Consider the following 19,964-nt stretch of genomic DNA (forward strand, 5'->3'; position numbering starts at 1 on the left):
TGACTGACCCTACAGTGTCTCACACCTAGTGACTGACCCTACAGTGTCTCACACCAAGTGACTGAACCTACTGTGTCTCACACCAAGTGACTGACCCTGCAGTGTCTCACACCTAGTGACTGACCCTACAGTGTCTCACACAAAGTGACTGACCCTACTGTGTCTCACACCTAGTGACTGACCCTACAGTATCTCACACAAAGTGACTGACCCTACAGTATCTCACACAAAGTGACTGACCCTACAGTCTCACAACGTTTCGACCTTATGGTCTTTATCAAGTGACTAGGCATAAAGACCATAAGGTCGAAACGTTGTGTGGCACAATAAATCTTTCTTCTTCAGAAATCCGTGGAGCGCTGGATCCCTTCTTTTCCTCAGTGTACTTTGGAATTTATGGCAGGTACTTCCTTGAACCAGCAGCACCGGTAAATTGTATGCATCTTTCTTTTTTGTGGAGTGCAGCCTTAACCCCTCTTACAGTGTGACCCTACTGTCTCACACCAAGTGACTGACCCTACCGCATCTCACACCTAGTGACTGACCCTACCGCATCTCACACCAAGTGACTGACCCTACAGTGTCTAACACCAAGTGACTGACCCTACCGCATCTCACACCAAGTGACTGACCCTACAGTGTCTCACACCAAGTGACTGACCCTACCGCATCTCACACCTAGTGACTGACCCTACAGTGTCTCACACCAAGTGACTGACCCTACAGTATCTCACACCAAGTGAATGACCCTACAGTGTCTCACACCTAGTGACTGACCCTACAGTGTCTCACACCAAGTGACTGACCCTACAGTATCTCACACCAAGTGACTGACCCTACAGTGTCTAACACCAAGTGATTGACCATACAGTGTCTCACACCTAGTGACTGACCCTACAGTGTCTCACACCAAGTGATTGACCCTACAGTGTCTCACACCAAGTGATTGACCATACAGTGTCTCACACCTAGCGACTGACCCTACAGTGTCTCACACCAAGTGACTGACCCTACAGTATCTCACACCAAGTGACTGACCCTACAGTGTCTCACACCAAGTGATTGACCATACAGTGTCTCACACCTAGTGACTGACCCTACAGTGTCTCACACCAAGTGATTGACCCTACAGTGTCTCACACAAAGTGACTGACCCTACAGTGTCTCACACCAAGTGATTGACCATACAGTGTCTCACACCTAGTGACTGACCCTACAGTGTCTCACACCAAGTGATTGACCCTACAGTGTCTCACACAAAGTGACTGACCCTACAGTGTCTCACACCAAGTGATTGACCATACAGTGTCTCACACCTAGTGACTGACCCTACAGTGTCTCACACCAAGTGATTGACCCTACAGTGTCTCACACCAAGTGACTGACCCTACAGTGTCTCACACCTAGTGACTGACCCTACAGTGTCTCACACCAAGTGACTGACCCTACAGTGTCTCACAAAGTGACTGACCCTACAGTGTCTCACACCAAGTGACTGACCCTACAGTATCTCACACCAAGTGACTGACCCTACAGTGTCTCACACCAAGTGATTGACCATACAGTGTCTCACACCTAGTGACTGACCCTACAGTGTCTCAGACCAAGTGACTGACACTACAGTGTCTCACACCTAGTGACTGACCCTACAGTGTCTCACACCAAGTGATTGACCCTACAGTGTCTCACACCAAGTGACTGACACTGGTGTCTCACACCTAGTGACTGACCCTACAGTGTCTCACACCTAGTGACTGACCCTACAGTATCTCACACAAAGTGACTGACCCTACAGTGTCTCACACCAAGTGACTGACCCTAAAGTGTCTCACACCAAGTGACTGACCCTACAGTGTCTCACACCAAGTGACTGACCCTACAGTATCTCACACCAAGTGACTGACCCTACTGTCTCACACCTAGTGACTGACCCTACAGTGTCTCACACCAAGTGACTGACCCTACAGTGTCTCACACCAAGTGACTGACCCTGGTGTCTCATGCCTAATGACTGACCCTACAGTATCTCACACCAAGTGACTGACCCTACAGTATCTCACACAAAGTGACTGACCCTACAGTCTCACACCAAGTGACTGACCCTAAAGTGTCTCACACCAAGTGACTGACGCTACAGTGTCTCACACCAAGTGACTGACCCTGCAGTATCTCACACCAAGTGACTGACCCTACAGTATCTCACACCAAGTAACTGACCCTACAGTGTCTCACACCTAGTGACTGACCCTACAGTCTCACACCAAGTGACTGACCCTACAGTGTCTCACACCAAGTGATTGACCCTACAGCGTCTCACACCAAGTGACTGACCCTACAGAATCTCACACAAAGTGACTGACCCTACAGTGTCTCACACCTAGTGACTGAACCTACAGTGTCTCACACCAAGTGACTGACCCTACAGAATCTCACACAAAGTGACTGACCCTACAGTGTCTCACACCTAGTGACTGAACCTACAGTGTCTCACACCAAGTGACTGACCCTACAGCGTCTCACACAAAGTGACTGACCCTACAGTGTCTCACACCAAGTGACTGACCCTACAGTATCTCACACAAAGTGACTGATCCTACAGTCTGACACCAAGTGACTGACCCTAAAGTGTCTCACACCAAGTGACTGACCCTACAGTGTCTCACACCAAGTGACTGACCCCACAGTGTCTCACACCAAGTGACTGACTCTACAGTGTCTCACACCTAGTGACTGACCCTACAGTGTCTCACACCTAGTGACTGACCCTACAGTGTCTCACACCAAGTGACTGACCCTACAGTGTCTCACACCAAGTGACTGACCCTAAAGTGTCTCACACCAAGTGATTGACCCTACAGTGTCTTACACCAAGTGACTGACCCTACAGTATCTCACACCTAGTGACTGACCCTACAGTGTTTCACACCTAGTGACTGACCCTACAGTGTCTCACACCTAGTGACTGACCCTACAATGTCTCACACCAAGTGACTGACCCTACAGTGTCTCACACCTAGTGACTGACCCTACAGTGTCTCAAACCAAGTGACTGGCCCTACAGTGTCTCACACCTAGTGACTGACCCTACAGTGTCTCACACCTAGTGACTGACCCTACAGTGTCTCACACCAAGTGACTGACCCTACAGAATCTCACACCAAGTGACTGACCCTACAGTGTCTCACACAAAGTGACTGACCCTACATTGTCTCACACCTAGTGACTGACCCTACAGTGTCTCACACAAAGTGACTGACCCTATATTGTCTCACACCTAGTGACTGACCCTACAGCATCTCACACCAAGTGACTGACCCTACAGTGTCTCACACCAAGTGACTGACCCTACAGAATCTCACACCAAGTGACTGACCCTACAGTGTCTCACACCAAGTGACTGACCCTACAGAATCTCACACCAAGTGACTGACCCTACAGTGTCTCACACAAAGTGACTGACCCTACATTGTCTCACACCAAGTGACTGACCCTACAGTATCTCACACCTAGTGACTGACCCTACAGTGTCTCACACAAAGTGACTGACCCTACATTGTCTCACACCTAGTGACTGACCCTACAGCATCTCACACCAAGTGACTGACCCTACAGTGTCTCACACCAAGTGACTGACCCTACAGAATCTCACACCAAGTGACTGACCCTACAGTGTCTCACACCAAGTGAACAGGAAGCACTGTGTCTTTCATTCACAGAGAAGTGTGCTCAGACATTTTTATGCACAAAGTAGCTAGAGATCTTTAATGCTCCAAAACCATACACAGCAGCTTTCTTGTATATTACGATATTACTTGTATATTACTTCTCACTACTCCCCCGGGCAACAATTGTAGCGTTATAGGCCCATATTTACTAAGAAGTGATACTCCGTACAAGACCTTCCGGCGCTGGAATATACGCTATGGCACATTCACGTGAAGGTATCTTACAGTGTAGCACTGCTTAATATTCATGGCCTATAAAACTTTGCCACTCCTTACTGCGCCACTGAATTAGTTTTTTCTATCTTTGCGCAAATAACCTTGCGATATGGATTTTGCATTCTAGGAAGGGAAAACACTGGCAGAATGGGTGGATCACCCTGACTGCGTTATGCTGGTGTTTAGTCTTTTTTTTTTAACAATACCTTTGATTAACAGTTTAGCAGAAGAAACGAGTGACCCGGCTTGGAAGGTGACAATGCCAGAGTCATTGGTCCCCAGGTTTTGCAATGTTAGGGTGTGAACGTTGCCGCTGTGCTCTGCTATCTCGTTCAGAGAAGTGTTCTGCAGGAGGGTGCCATCCAGCCACCATTGCACTCTCCTCCCACCCGCGGTGGAAAGCTCACAGGAGAACGTGGCTGTCTGCCCCGCAAAGACGTCCGTGTTCTTTAAACCCGACACTATCTCTATGTTACTCTCTGGCGACAGGTTCCAGAAAGGGAAAGAAACGTTAAAAGCAATAATAATAACTGTAGCAACCAGTGGACGTTCTCAGAAGCACAGACTAAGGCTTGTGTGAAGGCCTGGAGGTGTCAGGGTCAGCAGCGTAGGCTCATTGGGAATATACAGTGGTACTGCTGAGCTCCATCCCATATGAGAAGGAGCTCAGCTCCATCTCTCCAAGTCTCAGTGTCCTGCTGAGACACTGAACTATTGTGAATAAGAATACACCCCATAAATCGGACTGGTATTTATCATAGATGGCGTGAACTTTATAGTCCACCTTCTACACCATCATCACTGAACACACATACTGTACACTCTATACATTTCAGTAACGTGCAGAACTTATCTAAAGTGGATAAAAAGAAAATAAAAAAAACATGCAAACCTTAAACCACCTTATGCATAATAATGTTCAAATTGGTATTATTCCTATGTACTGAGGCTCCTTAAAGGAGCAATGCAGGCTTCCCCAGATACAGACCTCCGTATAAACAGGGGGTCTCCGGAGCTGAGCCCAGTTAATCTCCGTTCCGGGACCCCCTGCTTCCTGAGATACTTATCTCCAAATTGGGTGGGTGACGGTATCTCTCTGCAAGTTTAAAGCCCCCCGTCACAAGGGCCAATAGGAAATCGCACAGGATGACGTCACTGCCTCCTATTGGCCCCCAGGACGCAGCAGCTTTGAAAAACGGCCATCGAGTGATCCCTGCACCCCCTACGGAGGTCTGTATCTGGGGAAGCAGGGGGTCCTGCAATGAACGGGTCTCAGCTCTGGAGACCCTCTGCTTCAAACCTATGTTAAAAAATGTGCCTGCTTGCATTATCTCTTTGATGCTAAACTGAAAACGTCTGTGACAGACATGCATTACTCAAGAAAATGTATTCCTTGCTTTAAAAAGGTACAGAAATATTCGTACATGCAAGCACGTTACATGTGATGCAAGCACGTTACATGTGATGCAAGCACGTTACATGTGATGCAAGCAACACATAGAGACTGGTACAACAGGTTCTGTCCCTGATCCTCCCATGCAGGACAGTGACTTCCTGAGGCCCAGCTTTGGCACGCCTTCCCTCCCATTCATATGAATGTTATCACACATTATTCATAGGCATGGGAGTCAAGCTGTCCTAAAGCTTAGCATCCCATTGGCCTATGTATGCAGGACGTAAAACATATGTTATGCATTATACCGGGGGTCCCAAACTCAGTCCTCAAGGGCCACCAACAAGCTAGCTTTTATGGATATCCCTGCTTCAGCACAGGTGGCCCAATCAGTGTCAGCCCCAGCACAGATGGCTCAATCAGTGTCAGCTTCAGCACAGGTGGCTCAATCTGTGCTGAAGCAGGGATAGCCATAAAACCTTATCTGTTGGTGGCCCTTGAGGTCCGCCTTTGAGACCCCTGCATTATACGAAGAAAGAAGCACCTCGTTAGAAAATCCAGCCAAACATGCTTAAAAAAAACTATTTTCTCGAATGAGATGTAAACAACAAAATAACAGCAGACCTCCTAGGTAAAACAAATGAAAGTATTACAGCACAAACAGATGCCGTCTTTTATTTCCACATGCTGTACTGTATGTGTACAAACCTACATCTACAGTACATCTGAACAACATATTATTCTATATGTCAATAAGAAGGTAAAGAGTCACTGATCCAAGCTTCCCAGCTCAAATACTGGGGCAAGGTTACTGCACAAAATCAGCATCCAGTTTATTAAAGGAGAAATCTCATTGCTTTCAATTAGACTTTTCCCCCAAATCCAATGCTATTTTTGCAGATGTTTTGCCGCACTTTCACAGCCTAATTTATTAGTTATTTGACTAATAACCCCATGGCTGTCAGATGGGGCGACATAGCACTGTGAACCAGACCCATCTGGCAGCCATAGGGTCGAGAAACCAGCAAACAAGGAGAGTATTCCATTACCTTGAACAAATACGGAGGCCGCGGTCTGCGTGGTGTCAGTGCTGCAGGTGTAAGGGCCGCCATCTTCCAGATCCAAGTTGTGAACCAGAAGCTCAACAATGGTGCCACTTTGTCTCATCTCATACTTATCACTGGGCTGTAGGACCACTGCCCCCTTTCTCCACTCAACAGGAGCGTCAGGCTTGGACACCTCGCATTGCAGTGCTGCTGTTCCCCCCTCCTCTGATTCAATATTGTGAAGCTCTTGTTGGAAAAGCACAGGGGTGGCTGAAACAAAACAATATTTTTTAGCGTGTGGTTTAGTCCGCTTTTCTACCCATGTTCCATGCTGCATACATTGTATCTGAAACATAGGGTGTAACACCACCCGTGCAAATATCCCTACTGTAACACCCCAATTACTATATCTTAAAGATGCCATGCTTCCACATGGGATCCCCACTTTAAAGGTCAAATGGCCACTGGCTTCCTTATTCGTAGACCAATCAGCAATAAAGAACATGCTATGCTTGCTGTGAGTTCTACAGAACAACTGGGATTGCAAAACTTTGATTCTCAATATCTATAGAACACAGAGCCACGCTGGAGCGCCTGTCACTGTCTCTGCCACTGTCTGTCTCTGTCACTGTCTCTGCCACTGTCACTGTCTCTGCCACTGTGTCTGTCACTGTCACTGTCTCTGCCACTGGGTGAAGCCGCTTTAAATCCCAGTGCTGGCTCTCCTTGTGACTTTGGTGTCACTTACCTTCCTGTGCCTCTGGCACCAAAACTAGATTGTAAGCTCTGCAGGGCAGAGAAAATTGGCAAAAAAATTCATATATGCTGCAGGGAAAGCGCTTTTCTTTCACCCCCGACCCCTAGTTGTGATAAAGTTAAACCAATGAATAACTGTACACACAATGCTGCACGGGTCTGCACAGAACCATGAACAGGTCACACATAACTGTAGGTAGCACACTGTATAAGGCTTTTGTAAATCCCAGGTTCACGGATGACATTTTTAGAGCAGCTCCCTATTCATCTTCAAATTGATTCAACATTGTGACGGCTGAACCCAGAGCAGGGAGCAGCAGTACACAGAAAAATCTGGGGGTGCTATCGCTGACCTTCTCAGGTCACCCCGGAACTTACCCTTCACTGTAAGTGTCGCTGTGGTTTGCTGATCTCCAGAATCACACGTGTAGTCTCCGGCGTCCTGAGCCTCCACACGATAAATGAGCAGCTCAGCGACTGAGCCCTCCTGCCGGATCTCATACTTGTCACTGGGCTGCAGGGCTTGCACTCCTTTCCTCCACTCCAACCGGACATCGCGTCTTGTGACCTCGCACCGAAACACAACGGTGCGTCCTTCCTCGCCTTCTTCGTTTTGGAGCCAGCGTTGGAAAAGCGCAGGCAAAGCTTCAAAACAAACACACTCTTTTTACCCACTCTGAACATACAGCAGTTTCTACAAACACACTCGAGGCATTAGGTCCCCCAGGCCGGGCGGGCTCCGTGTTCTGCATATTTTGGGGTGAATTCTTTGGCTATTACTTAAGTTGTTACATTATCACAGGGGTGTTCAACTCCAGTCCTCAAGCCACCCACAACAGGTCAGGTGTTCAGGATATCCCTGCATCCCGACAGGTGGCTCAATCAGTCCCTGCTTCAGCACAGGCAGCTCAGGTCAGTCCCTGCTTCAGCACATGCGGCTCATTCAGAGGCTCAATCTTTGACTGAGCCTTTGATTGAGCCACCTATGCTGAAGCTGGGATATCCTGAAAACCTGACCTGTTTGGGGGGGGGGTGGGGGGGCTGGAGGACTGGAGTTCAGCACCCCTGCATCATAATATATTCAGTCCTCAAGAGCCACCAAAAGGCCAGCTTTTCAAGAAGAACATGTTATTACAGTGACCCAGCTCTAATTATCACTGAAACAACTTGCTTGGGTATGTCTGTTGCACAGAAAATCTAGATGGTTGGTGCCTCTCAAGGGCTGATACTGGCTGAGGGCCCCAATATATAGTAATAGTGCGTACATCAAATTAATGTGCCTTTATGAAAATGTGTGTTCTTACTCAATAGGAACTGCAGCACATATATGCCTAGGGTATGGTATTATAGTATATAGGGTAAAGTATTATTAGATACTGTATGCTGGATAAGTTGCAGTCAGAGATGATGCAATGGTTGGTGTGAATGTCTATTCAGGGTTAAATACTGGTTATTGATATGGCAAGAGATGAAAATGAAATGTGTCCTGTTCAGGTTTCATGGAGTAAACAGAACAGAAATCTCCGTTTTTAAGACATAACAGATTTTAATTATGTTAAAAAAATAAAATAATTTCAAATGGAAAATCCTCTGACCGAGTGACTTTCGGTTCCAGACAAATGTACCTTTGTATTTGCTGCTTATTTTTGCCCCTTAGGGAAATCAACACTGCCACCAAATCTGTCTCAATCCCATAGACCAATAAGAAGCTACAATGTCATTGGGACATGACATTGTGGATTCCTATTGGATGATCCTGGTAGCCATCTTGATTTTTTTTGTAATTCACCTGTAAATACAAAGGTAAAATTCTCATGAAACTGGGGATCTCTCGTGCGGAGAATAGGGCAACTCAACGTGGAAGGAAAAAAACTCAAAAATCAACAAAGCATTTTATAAAGCGTCACACCTTGAATAAGGAGTACAATTTGGGGCACCACTCCATAGAAAAGACAAGGAACTAGAAAAATTGCAGAGAAGAGCCACCAAATTAATAAAGGGGATGGACAATCTAACCTATGAGGAGAGGCTAGCTAAATTAGATTTACCTGTATTTACATTAGAAAAGAGTCAACTAAGAGGGGATATGATAACTATAAACAAATATATTTGAGGGCAATACAAGGAGCTTTCAAAAGAATAAGGGCAGTACAAAGGACTCGGGGCCATCCCTTGAGGTTGGGGGAAAGGAGATTTCACCAGCAACAACGGAAAGGGTTCTTTACAGTAAGGGCAGTTACAATGTGGAATTCATTACCCATGGAGGCTGTGATGGCAGATACAATAGATTTGTTTAAAAAAAAAGTTGGACATCTTTTTAAAAAGGAAAGGTATACAGGGATATACCAAATAAGTAAACATGGATAGGATGTTGATTCAGGGAGTAATATGATTGCCATATTTGGAGTTAGGAAGGAATTTATTATCTCCTTATGAGATATCATTGGATGATATGTCACTAGGGGTTTTGTTTGCCTTCCTCTGAATCAATATACTGTAAGTATGGATGTAGGATAAGTATCTGTCGTCTAAATTTAGCATAGGTTGAACTTGATGGACGCATCTCTTTTTTCAACCTCAATTACTATGTAACTGTGTAACTATGTAACATCTGGGTGGATTCACGTTTATTTTACATGCTTCCTTCCAAACAGCAATCCTGACCCATCTGATAGCCCAAGTGACCAGGTGCCGTATCTATAAATCTTAGGTGGCCCATCTATATTCAATATGTCCCGCACAGGCAGCCACATAGGGATTACACACCCTGAAGACAGCTTATTAAAATATAAAGAAGAAAAGTTACTGCCACCCCCAAAATATTCTATGTATTTTTTCGGCCCGTACTTCAGTCTTTAAAAAGAAGTATAACCTAAATGCATCCCTGGTTCAGCCTTCAAATACCGTCCTTACCTTTCACTTCCAGTTTAGCTGATGTTTTTTCACCTCCCGCACTGCAGCTGTATTCTCCGGAGTCTTCAGACGTCAGGTCCTTAATGCGCAAGGTGTGGGCAGGTCCTTCCACGCTGATTTCACGCCTCCCTTCCGGTCTGATTAGTGTGGCTCCTCTTCTCCATTCCACGGGGACATTAGGCTTCGAAAGCTCGCAGCGTAGCACAGCCTCGCCCGTCTCCTCTGCTTCAACCCCCTGAAGTTGCTTGGTAAAAATCAAGGTCACGGCTGTGGAAAAGAGCAACGATATGTCCTTTGTGTTGCCAAATATGATAGTTATTTTGCCAGTTATTTTTTTTATTAGAGGAGTTCAAATAGATTAAGTTAATACGAAATCAGGGCTGCATACAGTACTACATGAACAGTTATAAGCAATCTTATCGGCTATACGTGTTGCTATATACAGTTCGCACAGGACCGGTCTCTCCTCTTAAATAATACAAAGAACTTCTTGAACGGATCAATCCATCTAAAATTCATGGGAGAGCCTTTGGTTATTTGAAACGGAGATCCAAGCAGGTGTAGGTAGAAAACGGGAAGTAGGAGAAAAAAGAGCAATCACGAGAGAACCCCCAATAAAAAAAATTATTTTATTGCCGCCACATGGACAAGGTAAAAAAAAAAAAACGCACCGCCTACGCGTTTCGCCCTTACAAGCGCTTTATCAAGGTGTAACTTGTTATTTGAAACGGAGCCTGCTTTATTCTGCGTTTGCAAAGCCAACCAGTACTTGGACATGATGTAACATTATGGATTCCTGGGGTCTATTTATCACAGTTTTCTGGGCACAAAACTGAGGTCAAACTGAGCCTAGCAAAAACAGAAAGGGTTCCACGTATCAAAAAATAGCAGTTTGCACCCAACACGGAGCGCCTACATCACCGAGTCACCGACACGTGCACGAATCTTTCTAATCTTGAGTCTTACAGTTGGCGCAGATCTCTTCGGAGCAGAGGCTGAGACCACTTGGCGGATTTATTTGGCGCAGAGAGAGAGGAAAACTGCACCAGTTATAGGCAACTTTTTACACTGCTCATTATAATACTGCGCTGAATCTCTCCTCCCCCAACTCATCTTACGCTAAGGCTGAGTCCTCTGTGCCGCTGACCGCGCTCATGCTTGAGAGCGGTGACGTCACCAACTCTCCAAGCATGAGCGCTCGGCTGTCTGGCATATTTTTTTTTAACGCGCAAGCGGGGGGGGGAAGGGGGCGTGTTGGGGGAGGGGGCCGTGGCCGAGCGGTGACTGGCGCTGATTGGTTGAGGAGGTCATGTGACCCTTCAGCGTGCCTGAAACACAAATTAATCTGTCTCGGCAAGTGCCTAACGCCCGCGAGCGTATGGGCACGGGCGTGCGCAGCGTGAGCATGGCTGCACAGATTTGAATTTGTTGTGCTGACCTTTGATGCAGAGTCACACAGAGTAAAAAAATTAAGCAATTTGCAACAGTTTTGGAGCACAGTGTGTGCGACACAGGGTACATATCTTCCATATTCCTTCCAGTGGGATTCAATGTCTTACATCAATCTGGTGCTGGGTTTTTGTGCCCCGGCCTTGCAGCTGTGGGACTTTGCTCAGAAGATCACTATGAACTACTATCTATGAAATAGGTTATACAAACCCTCTTCAGTAATACTAAAAGAAAAATGTGCTGAATTTCATCTTCCGAGGCTTACAAAATGTTATTTATTCTGTTGGTTTCAGGGCATCCGAAGGCAGCTTTACCCGTTTTATCAGCTTGCAGTAAGCTGCGAGTGCTGTGAATATTTGCTTTGTCAGTCAGGGGTTTCTCCCCCGGGTGGGAGTTTGTGAGGCTCGTCCGTCGGTCCCGCCCCCGTGACGGGACGGGTGACGCACGCCGCACTACCAGGCTGAGGTACACCGCACGCTCCGAGATGCGTCCCGTGACGAAGCGCCTAATGTGCGCCGCTCTGCCAGGCAGGGGGACACCGCACGGACCTCGCTCAGGCTTCGCCCTCGTGACGTCACAGGTGAGGCACAGCGCACGCAAGCTACGCGCAGGCTACCTTGGGCACACGAGGGGTTAATTGCTTCAGCAATTATTTCACACCTGCACGTCTCCCGCCCCGGTTTACCGGTGGACTGAATATGTCTAGGGGCGGTTCTTCATTACCCTGCAGCTGTGTGCTGCCCTACCATTGGCTGCCTCTTCCTTTAAATGCTCAGTCAGCCCTGCTGCAAACTGGCTGAGCATAAACCTCTGTTTGTGTACTAGTGTTTGCCTCAAACACCCTGCTGCCCTGTTGCTGTCTTGTCTTGCTTATCCTGTTCCTGTTTTGACCTCGGCTTGTATCTGGACCTCCGCCTCTCTCACCCTTGACCTCGGCGTGCATTTTGACTTCTACCTTCTATACCCCTGGACCCCGGCACCGCATAACGACTATCCGATCTCTCCAATCCTACACCACGGCAAGTACCTCGACCATTCTGACTTCTCCTACCCTGACACGGCTACACGACTACCACTCTGCACTCCGGACGTGGCTGCCCAGTTGTAGGTCGGTGGTTACCAACATCCCCACCTCAGCCTTGCGGTCCCATTTTGTTTGTGGTGAGCACTCGTTACAGAATTCATGTATTATAATGAATAATAAACAGGATTACCTTTAACCTCGAGCTGCGCTGCGGTTGTGTTCTGTCCTACTCTAAAACTGACGAGGCCCGTGTCTTCTAGAGACACCTTCTTTAAAGTCAACGTGTGAACCGTCCCTCCCTTAACAGATATCTCATTCATTTCGTTGGGCTGTAGAGGTACGCCAGCCAGGTACCACTGTACGTCTGGAACCTTCTCTCGGGACACTTTGCATTGGAAGACCGCGTCTTCTCCTTCCTCCACAGTAATGTTCTGCAGCTGTTCAACTATGAACGGTTCTGGTTCTAAGAAAGAAAGAAAAATTGTTGGGTTAGATCAGCGGTGGACAACTCCAGTCCTAAAGGGCTGTAAGGATATTCCAGCTTCATCACAGGTGGTTCTGTGTCTCTCTCTGTCTCTGTGTGTCTCTATGTATGTCTCTCTCGGTTTGAGCTTCCTGCCACAAGTAACATGGCTGCTTCAGGCCTCCAAGGTGGAGCTTCCTCAGTTTTACCCTCCTACAGTACAGCCGGTGGCTGATTGGCTCGCAAAGTGGGCGGGGCCCGATAAGGCGAGTATGTACTTTTCAACTTGACTTTATTGAAATAAACATCGCCTTATACAAAATAAGATATGAAAATAAAAATGCCTACTCTAATAACACGTTAAAATCAGAATATCCGATACAAAAATGTAAGTCCACAGAGAGTGTCAAAGACAGATATCACAAAATGGCATAGCATCGTAATATGTGCAAATAAGACTGATAGAGGGTCATGAGAAATTCCTCACCTGTCCGGGTCACCTCGAGTGGTGAGGAACTCTTCTTGATCCTCATCAACTCTTATTTGCACGTATTATTTTATTATTTTGGCTCCTTATTTGGTATAATAAATGATATTGTGAGTGCTCCCCTTGTGGGACCTTGTTTCTCTCTCCCTGTGAGATCTAATGTTAGTGCGTATATGAGTTAAGTTCCTGGATGCACCGCAGTATTAATACTGTAAATTTGAGATTACACTTCCACCGCTTGACTTCATTGAATATATTAGCTAAAGTGCTGGCACCTGTGTTGTGTTGGTAAAGTGAAGAAGCCATAGAAAACATTCTTGATCATTCGTAACGGTCGTTTCACAATTTTAAATATGTTTACTGGCTTGTTACCCTAATGTCTAACGGCAAACATCAAAACAATGCATTTTGCAGAATATGGACCAAATATTGTTTCTGTTAGAAGCCCATCGCTAACTGAAGAAAGAAAGCACAGCAACTCCAAGAATGCAGTGATCAAGTAATGTTTAGAAAAACCTCAATAGCAATGACTCAAAAAGGCACATTTCTACCAGCATAGGAATAGCAGGCTATTGAAATATTGGCAATAAAGCAATTAATACAAATAAAATAGAGACCCCCAAAAATGTAATTCTTCCTTCAACCTCTTTTGTGTGTTGGTTAAAAGGCAACAGAGAAAAAAAAGTGTAAATGTCGCAAACTACAACTTTAAAGCAGCAGTCTGCTATTTATTTATTTCCCCCCCCCCCTTTAATATGTGCATCAATACAATCCACACAATAATAAGTAATTAGCTAAGTTGCCGATCGATCCGTTCTCCTGTGTTCGATCGGCGAAGATTCGGCTCGAGGGTTCACTAAATGGCTGTCAGTGCAGCAGAAGAGGACCAAAGATGCAAAGTTCTGTGGGGAAGATCATGTGACCAGGTAGTCACTAGCTACAATTGGTGCACTGCTAGAGAGAGGGCAGGGCTCAAAAAGGGGTGTGCCAGAGCCTGTTTCAGATGAGGAAGGGGATGTAACTTTGTAACTGGTTGCTATAAAAACAAAAATTGCTTGTTACATTATAATACATTTAAAATGTCATTCAGAGTTATTTAAAAAAAATGCTACAAGTACTTTCTCATAGTACAGAACTGATTTATTTTAAAAAAAAACACACATGTAGAATATTGCTTGGTCTGCAGCTTTAATGGCAATAATAAAAAAATACAAATAATGTATTTTATTATTATTAGAATATATGCTGTTGCTTCAAAATGTTATGTATTCTGGGTTTAATATAAAATATTATGATGATGTGCATACCTTTCACAAAGACAGTAGCTGTTGATTGCTGGTCTCCTGTATCGCAGGCATACTCTCCCGCGTCGGACTGCTGAAGTTTGTGTATATGAAGCTCCACCACATGGCCTGCTTGCTTCAGTTCATACTTGGACCCAGGCTTGATCGCCACTCCAGCTTTCTGCCACTGCACGGAGGCATTGAGCTGAGAGATCTCAGCACGCAGGGTGACTGTTCCATTCTCTTCCCCTTGCTCATTCTGCAGGGGTTGTGTAAACTGCACTGGCAGAGCTGGAAACAATGAAAGGTACAGTAGGTACTATAGGCAGTGATATGTTTTATGGCTTGAATCAAGATGATTGACGCTCTACCAGGGGTGGTCAACTCCAGTCCTCATGGGCCACCAACAGGTCAGGTTGTAAGCATATCCCTGTCTCAGCACAGGTGGTGCAGTCTTTCACTGAGCCACTGATTAAGCCAGCGGTGCGCAAACTGGGGGGCGCGACCCCCAGGGGGGCGCGAGACAGCCAGCGGGGGGGGGGGGGGGGCGCAGGGGTTTACAGAGGCCCCGCGCGCTTCCCGAAGGCACTTAAATTAAGTGCCGGGGGAGCTGCAGGGCCTCTGTAAACCTTTACTTACCTAGGCTCCGACGGCTTCCTTCGTCGCCATGGCAACGCGGCGTCACAATGACGCCGCAAGGTCATGTGACGTAACGTTGCTATGGCAACGTGACGTCATGACGCCGGAGCGCAGGTAAGTGGAGGTTGGGGGGGGGGGGGGGCACTGGAGTGAGGGGACCACCGGCAGGGGGGCACAGGGAAAAAAGTTTGCGCCCCCCGGGATTAAGCCACTTGTGCTGAAGCAGAAAAATGCATACAACCTGACCTGTGGGTGGCCCTTGAGGACTGGAGCTGGCCACCCCTGGTCTATACTGAATTTTTAGTGCCTTAACAATAAAGTTAAGTCAAAATCAAGTTGGAAAAAAGAAATAACATTGGTAACCGGCTATAAAGGTTTCATAGGGAGCTCACTTTCAAGTCAGCCAGAGTGCTCTTCAAAAGCCAACCAGAAATGCCCTGGAGGGCAGGCGTTAGGGGAAGGTCTGGAGTAGGGAACAGCGGGAGTAGAAGGGAATGATAGGGCAGGCAGTATGCTGGACCAAGAACGTGTACAGCAAGGTAACACCATCTAAAAATTAGATATGTAGGAACCAAGATGTTTTGCCATACTGTACCTGCAAGTGAGACACGAACAATGAGCAACCTGGAAGGGGAACGTGAGTGGATAAGGCCATATGAGAATAAGTAGCAAGACATTTTACCAAGGCCAACAAGAATGAAATGTCTAAAGGTGTATAGCCAAAGGAAAGTCAGGACAGCAAAGGCGACTCCCTAAACTATAAATGCAGGGGCGTAATCTTTCCTGATGTCATGTTAGGACTCATGAAGTTGTTGTGTTCGCCTGATCATTGGACAAGTCTTCAGCAGAAAGTGATATAGAAGAGGTTAGTGATATGCGCTCCAATACGCGCATCAGTGCGTCTGACGTCACTGCGTTTGGGTGCGTGTCCATCAGACTGCAATTTTTTGGCGCAAACAGGGATAGCCTGTAGAGTATTTATAGGCTGGCATAGGGTGAACATATCACTCCTTGATAAAGTACCAGTAGGTACAAAACGCGTAGGAGGGTACCTACCTCTGTTTTTTTTAAATATGGACCAATAAAGATTACATTTTATTAGTATCCTTGCCTGGGACCCACTCTATTTTTGGCTGTGCGTGGCAGTGCTCTCACCTGTCACAAGCACAGCCGCCGTGGTCTGCTGGTCTCTGGTAGCGCAGGTGTAGTCCCCAGAGTCCTGCGGCTGAGCGCGGTGTATTACTAACTCCACGGTTTTTCCTTTCTGTTTTATTTCGTACTTGTCACCCGACTGCAGCTGGACTGGCCCCTTTCTCCACTGCACGGGGGCGTTGGGCTTTGAGAGTTGAGCCCTCAGGGTGATAGTGGAACCCTCCTCACTCTTTTGGCTTTCAAGTTCTTGATCAAAAAGTACTGGTATGGCTACAGGTATGTCAAATGCAGAGGAAATAAAGTCAGGATTGGAAACCACGATGGAAACAAGAAGATATCTTATAGGAAATATGGATAGCATTGTAATGGCTCCCTGTTTCTATTCTTTGATCTGTCCATTTAATACACCAGGACAGCCCCAAAACACTGGAATTTGTTTTTACATTTCACAGGTAGGGCATCAAAACTAAACATATTAATAAAAGGTAAAAAAAAACAAAAGCAAAGTGAACTGTACAAAGGAGAAAGTACGGGAGAGAAAACGAACGGGACGGCGACAAAGTTTAATGAAAACTGCTTTCTATTTTCTTTTGTTTGAATGGTTTCTTATTGTTAACCTTTTGGAAGTGTAGATTCAGCATAGGTTGTAATTATTTTTAATGGTCCAAGTAAAGGTGCACTCACGGTGTAAGAATACAAGCGCCACTGGTGCTCAGCGACAGTAGTTCACGGAACCACCGATGTCTTAGAAGATGAAGAATTAGTCCATTTAATACTATGCAATAGCATAGGAGTGCTTCCTTTTCTTTATCTTCTACTCTTGTTAATGGACCAGCAAGAGAGAGTTTGAGTCCCAAGTCTACATATACAGGAGATCTTTAACGTTTCTTACCTATAAATATCTCTCATATTGGCTCATTCTAAGTTTTCACAACCAAAGTAAATGTACACTTCTCCAGGTTAAATTTGGCTACTAAATATAGTTGCCAGGTGTCTTCTCCAAAAATACTGGACACAATGGTGAAAGGCGCGACATGCCTGAGAGACACACACGCTCTCTCTCCGTGCTGTTTCCTCCTCTCCTTGATTCCACCCTCAGGCTCCTGACACCACCTCCTGATTGGCTACATTACCCAGCAGCTGCGAATCAGGATGGAGGAAGCTACCCAGCCCCCTAGCAACAGCCATGTTCTCTCCCTGCTCGGGGAAATCCCGCAGCCCCCCAAGCCGGTCAGGTCCCTATGTCCAGAGAGGTAATAGCGGACACATACATGCCCAGCACCTCTAAACTTTTCACTGGACGGAGTGTCCAATTACAGGACAGTCCGATTCAATACTGGACACCTGGCAACCCTACCACTAACTATCTAAACTCGGATTATTTAGAAAGGATGACGGCAGTACCTGACACAGTTAATGTTGCCGTTGTATGCTGGTTTCCAATATCGCAAGTGTATTCTCCGGAGTCTTCCGGTTCCAGGTGATGAATCTGCAGTGTCTGGACGGCGCCGTAATCTCTCATATCATACTTGGCACTGGCAGAGATGCGCTCTGTGCCTCTGCTCCATACCACCGGGACATTGGGCTGTGACAGCTCACACTGCAGCAGGGCCGTGGCGCCTTCTTCCAGGTCAACGTTTTGCAGCTCTCTGGTGAAGATTGGAAGTGGGGCTGGAATGGCCAAGATATTGAATCTGAGTGTTATACAAGCTACACTGGGACCTGTTTTGTACAGTTCAGTTTCACTTCCGGGACATCACCCCCTAACCTCTAAATGATTTCTTTATTTATTAAATGTTTTACCGGGCAGTAACACATTGAGAGTTACCGCTCGTTTTCAAGTATGTCCTGGGCACGGAGTTCTGATGGCAACACATGGTTATGTTAAATGCACAACGGTTATATGTTATATTTACAGACATTTCATGGACCGTCAGAGATAATATATGTTATGGGCGACAGTTACAGACCAGATTAAAATGTGAGACAGCTGGAGTTTTTAAAGAACCTAAACTGTATATACACTGTATACATTGCAATATCTGCCGTTTCCCCATTTAAGTGAAGGGTTGATGCGCTAGGCCAGGGGGGCTCAATCCCAGTCCTCAAGACCCCCCCAAAAGGTCAGGTTTTCAGGATATCCCAGCACTCTGATTGAGCCACCTGTGCTGAAGCTGGGATATCCTGAAGGCCTGGCACATCTTTTTATTGTTTTTTTTTTTATATCTATTTATTCACAATTTTAATTAGAGGGTAAAATATATATTCCTGGCAGTTTGTACGGGTTACAAAATATCCAGAACTCTCAGTATAGCCACCTCAGTAAAAATTGAATTGTGAGCAAAAGCAGCTGCAAAATTAAAGTGATATTAGCTCTGGCGAAAAAAAAAAAAATGAAACCGCCAGCCATGCTGCCATGAAGACTGAATGTTCGGAGTGTAAGTCAGGCTGTCTAAACACACTGTACTCTACTCTCTTCCCACATATTCTCCTTTCCACTCTCCCGTTTGTGAGCCTGTTAAAGGACTGACTTCACTTGCATAGAGAAAACTTTCCCATAAACAGCTTACTGCAGGGGTGCGCAAGCGGAGTAGGGGCGCAAAATGTTCTTAAAGGGGAGGGGGGCCGAACCGAGCCCCGCGCTTACAGAGGCCACACACTTTTTGCCACAACATTTAAACTGATTTTCGGAGGAAGATTGCGGGGCCTCGCTAACTACCTCTTACCTTTTCTCCGGCTTCTCCTCCTGCATCTTCTCATACCGTCGACCCGTCGCCATGACAACGCAGTGTCAAATGACCATGCATTGCCATGACAGCGCGACGTCACATGACGCCGTGACGTTGCAGAGACGAGGAGATGCCGGAGAGCAGGTAAGAGGGCGGGGGGGGGGGGCGACTTAAAAAGTTTATGCACCCCTGACCTAGAGCAGCACCAACTTTGCCATATTCCTTCAGATACAATAGCTCTTCCAACTCCCATGGCTTCTCCTCGGATAGCAAGTTCTTTTTTTTTTAACTTCCTCCGATCACTAGGAGCGTGTTACCTTTAACTGTAAGATCTGCTGTGGACGTGTAGGGTCCCACCCGGCAGGTGACACTGCCCGAATCCTCCTGTGTCACATTGCTCAGCTTCAGGGTGTGAACCGTGCCTCTCTCCACCGAGATCTCGTTCATTTCATTGCTCTGCAGGGTTATCCCCTGAAGTTTCCACTCCACGTCGCCGGCGTCCGCATGGGACACCTCACACCGGAACAAAACGTTCTCTGCGGCAAAGACTGACACATCTTTAAGGCCGTGAACAATAGTGACATCTGGGGCTGGATAATAAAACACAAAAATACATCTTTGTTGACAATATGTCATTGCCAGCGCGCTGTGACCGCAACAGTTGCGTTCCTCCTGGATTTTGTTTTTCA

General features: G+C 46.4%; 1 protein-coding gene across 31 annotated transcripts in view; it reads right to left on the reverse strand.

Moving 5' to 3' along the window:
- Nucleotides 1–19,964, reverse strand: part of OBSCN (obscurin, cytoskeletal calmodulin and titin-interacting RhoGEF) — a 462,171-nt gene that overhangs the window by 242,332 nt on the left and 199,875 nt on the right. For 29 of the 31 annotated variants that reach the window (XM_075588062.1, XM_075588043.1, XM_075588055.1 and 26 more), the window contains 9 exons: nt 19,593–19,865; nt 17,951–18,217; nt 16,550–16,816; nt 14,780–15,046; nt 12,713–12,985; nt 10,050–10,316; nt 7,515–7,781; nt 6,384–6,650; nt 4,148–4,420 (listed from right to left, as the gene is read on the reverse strand). In XM_075588062.1, the coding sequence (XP_075444177.1) occupies nt 4,148–4,420; nt 6,384–6,650; nt 7,515–7,781; nt 10,050–10,316; nt 12,713–12,985; nt 14,780–15,046; nt 16,550–16,816; nt 17,951–18,217; nt 19,593–19,865 (2,421 nt within the window). The remainder of the gene's footprint in view (nt 1–4,147; nt 4,421–6,383; nt 6,651–7,514; nt 7,782–10,049; nt 10,317–12,712; nt 12,986–14,779; nt 15,047–16,549; nt 16,817–17,950; nt 18,218–19,592; nt 19,866–19,964) is intronic. The other 2 variants (XM_075588050.1, XM_075588041.1) reach the window with 1 other exon arrangement.

This window comes from Ascaphus truei, chromosome 2 (genome assembly GCF_040206685.1).
Source record: "Ascaphus truei isolate aAscTru1 chromosome 2, aAscTru1.hap1, whole genome shotgun sequence".
NCBI lineage: Eukaryota > Metazoa > Chordata > Amphibia > Anura > Ascaphidae > Ascaphus > Ascaphus truei.